The sequence below is a fragment of the Branchiostoma floridae genome, chromosome 3 (assembly GCF_000003815.2).
Source record: "Branchiostoma floridae strain S238N-H82 chromosome 3, Bfl_VNyyK, whole genome shotgun sequence".
In the NCBI taxonomy this organism is placed as follows: Eukaryota; Metazoa; Chordata; class Leptocardii; order Amphioxiformes; family Branchiostomatidae; genus Branchiostoma; species Branchiostoma floridae.
Window position 1 is genome coordinate 28,171,143 of NC_049981.1, and position 3,033 is coordinate 28,174,175.

General features: G+C 45.6%; 1 protein-coding gene across 1 annotated transcript; it reads left to right on the top strand.

Moving 5' to 3' along the window:
• Positions 1-516: 516 nt before the first annotated feature.
• On the top strand, positions 517-2,967 carry LOC118411798. Its single transcript, XM_035814284.1, has 3 exons — positions 517-1,075; positions 1,487-1,820; positions 2,748-2,967. Exons 1-3 carry the CDS (start codon positions 517-519, stop codon positions 2,965-2,967), a joined length of 1,113 nt encoding a protein of 370 aa, XP_035670177.1.
• Positions 2,968-3,033: the final 66 nt, after the last annotated feature.

Here is a 3,033-nt window from a genome sequence, read left to right on the forward strand (position 1 = left end):
GGTGTATCTCAGAGCAGAAGTACAGTAGTTTGTGTGTGTGTGTAGTGTGTGTTCTGAAGGTCTCTGGCTGTATACAGAGAAAAGCTGACAAATACGACTGGGAATAATCCACGATGACGGGAAATATTCCACGACGACGGAAAAAAAAGTGGGGAATGCCCCATAAAAAAATGGGAAAACCCCAAAAAAATCTGACGGGAAACGTCTATGGGGGAAAACTCATGAAACCGAAGGACCATTGTTACAGATACGTTTGTAGTACAAATGTTATGGAAGACATCCATTTTATGCATGCATGATCATATTTTTCAACTTGCAGATAAAAAGGTGTCATCTACAGATATGTTTTTCAGCATATGATCTGTAGCTGTTTTCTTTTTTACTTGTTGAAGTTGAATGTTTCATAATTGTTGACCCCATGTCTACTTATTATCTCATATGATAATGATGTTATATCATATATGTATAGTCTCAAAGAATGTTGCTACATTCTAGCACTTGTAATCTTTCAGGAAAATGCCTCGGCGTAAGAAGAGGAATTGGACGAGGTGGGATGCCTGGATTGCAAAGCAGGAAACGAAGAAACCAGCTGATGAGCAGAAATTGGAGGTAACAGGTCAGGAGCCAGCAGATGACCTGGAAGTACAAGTAAGAGGGCAGGAGCAAGCAGATGACCTGGAAGTACAGGTAAGAGGGCAGCAGCCAGCTGATGACCTGGAAGTACAGGTAAGAGGGCAGGCAGATGACCTGGAAGTACAGGTAAGAGGGCAGCAGCCAGCTGATGACCTGGAAGTACAGGTAAGAGGGCAGGCAGATGACCTGGAAGTACAGGTAAGAGGGCAGGAGCCAGCAGATGACCAGGATGTAGAGGTAAGAGAGCAGGAGCCAGCTGATACCCCAGAAGTAGTGGAAACAGGGGAGTGGAAGGAAGAGTTCATGTTCAATCCCTTCACAGGAAATGATCAATTGGAACTGGCAGACCAGCTGAACCTTTCTGTGGAACGATATCTCAATATTCAGGAAAGGAATGTCCCTTTGGAGGCACCAATCAGTCCCATCAGAATTATTGGGGATGGTAATTGTTTCTATAGAGCTATTAGTTACCTTATTTGTGGCACCCAAGACTATCATGATGTATTAAGACAGCGTACAGTTGAATATATGTCAACATTGTCTGAAGATGTTTACAGGCCTTGGTTGGCGTTCGAGCACCCTGAAAAAACCATGGACCAGTACCTGTCTCGTGATGGTCGAAGCATGCAGAATCGTCATCCAGCAGATCTTGAAGCATGGGCCACACAGGTAGAAATAAATGCGATGTCTTCACTACTGGGAAGACGCATCTTTGTGTACGGTAAGCATGGCTTTAACATTAAGTGGGAATGGATGAAGTACCCATGGTGTGAGAGTAATACAAGCATGTTAGATGGTAGAAATGCTATATACATGCAACATACGAATGGTAACCATTTTGATGTTGTCACAGCAACAGTTTTCAACAAAAGACAGACAAGGAGTATGTCACGGCGGCACAGAGAGGAAACTACAGAAGCCTCACAAGTTGCCTGCATCAAGAGAAAGACTGTGCTGAATGCCAATAATGATGACGACGACCGGAAAAGGGTCAGACGAGACCGAGAAAGGAAACGGTACCAGGAGGATCCGGAATATGCCAAGGCCCAACGGGATGGAAAGAAGACTCGATATAGCACAGATAAACAGCACGCCCAGGAGAAGCGCGAAACGGAACGGGAGCGAGCACTGGAGCGCTATCACACTGATGATGACTATGCCAAGCAGAAGCGCGAAACGGAACGGGAGCGAGCACTGGAGCGCTATCACACTGATGATGACTATGCCAAGCAGAAGCGCGAAAGGGAGCAGGAGCGAGCACTGGAGCGCTATCACACTGATGATGACTATGCCAAGCAGAAGCGCGAAAGGGAGCAGGAGCGAGCACTGGAGCGCTATCACACTGATGATGACTATGCCCAGCAGAAGCGCGAAAGGGAGCAGGGGCGAGCGCTGGAGCGCTATCACACTGATGATGACTATGCCCAGCAGAAAAAAAGAAATGTGCAGATTAACAGACAGAAGAAGCAGAATTTAGCGGATGTCAATAAGGACATTGAACAGTTCCAGATGGAATGCAAAGAGGGACCAGAATATGTTTGCACTGTATGTCACAGGCTTTTGTTTCGCAATCAAGTCGTAATCTGTCATCGTGATGGTAAAAAATCAAGGTATGTTCAGGCTGTTAAGCACTGTCTTACAGGTACGTATGTACATCAATGCAACGTGGACTGCAGCCCACATGCGTGTCCCATAGCTAAGTCATCTAGGGGCAAAGAGTGGATATGTCACTGTTGTCATAGGCACATGATAGATAAAAAGACAATTCCATACGAGGCTCAGAGTAATAAGATGAAGGTCCCAGAAATACCCCCTGAGCTGAAAAGTCTCAATACTCTGGAGTCCCAACTGATAGCCAAGAGAATACCATTCATGAAAGTTGCAGCTCTCCCGAAAGGGGGTCAGAAAGGTGTTGTTGGCCCAGTAGTGTGTGTCCCAGCAGATGTGAGTGAAACACATGCAATCCTTCCCAGAATGCCTTCAGAAGCTCAGTTAATCAAGGTGAAACTTAAGAGGAAGCTACAGTACAGTGGGCATCACATGTATAGACAAATCAGTCCATTGAAGGTTGATGTTGCTTTGAAGTATCTTGTTGAAAATAATGAACATTACAGCGGTACGTCTATCGATGCAGACTGGGCTACTTCTTGGAATGAAGAAGGAGGCCTTGTTGAACCATCTGATGCTGAACAAGGAGGGAATGGCACCTTAGAAGTTCATACAGCTCCTGAGCACCGCGAGTCTGTCACTGAAGAGGGGGATCATATGGAAGGGCCAACTAGGAATGATATGGAAGATGATGAAACAGACAACGTTATTCAACTAGGTAAATGAGGAAGAAGCCATGGAAGTAGCAGCTCTTAGTGAGGAAGAAACTGTGGAAGAAGCAGCTCTGAGCAA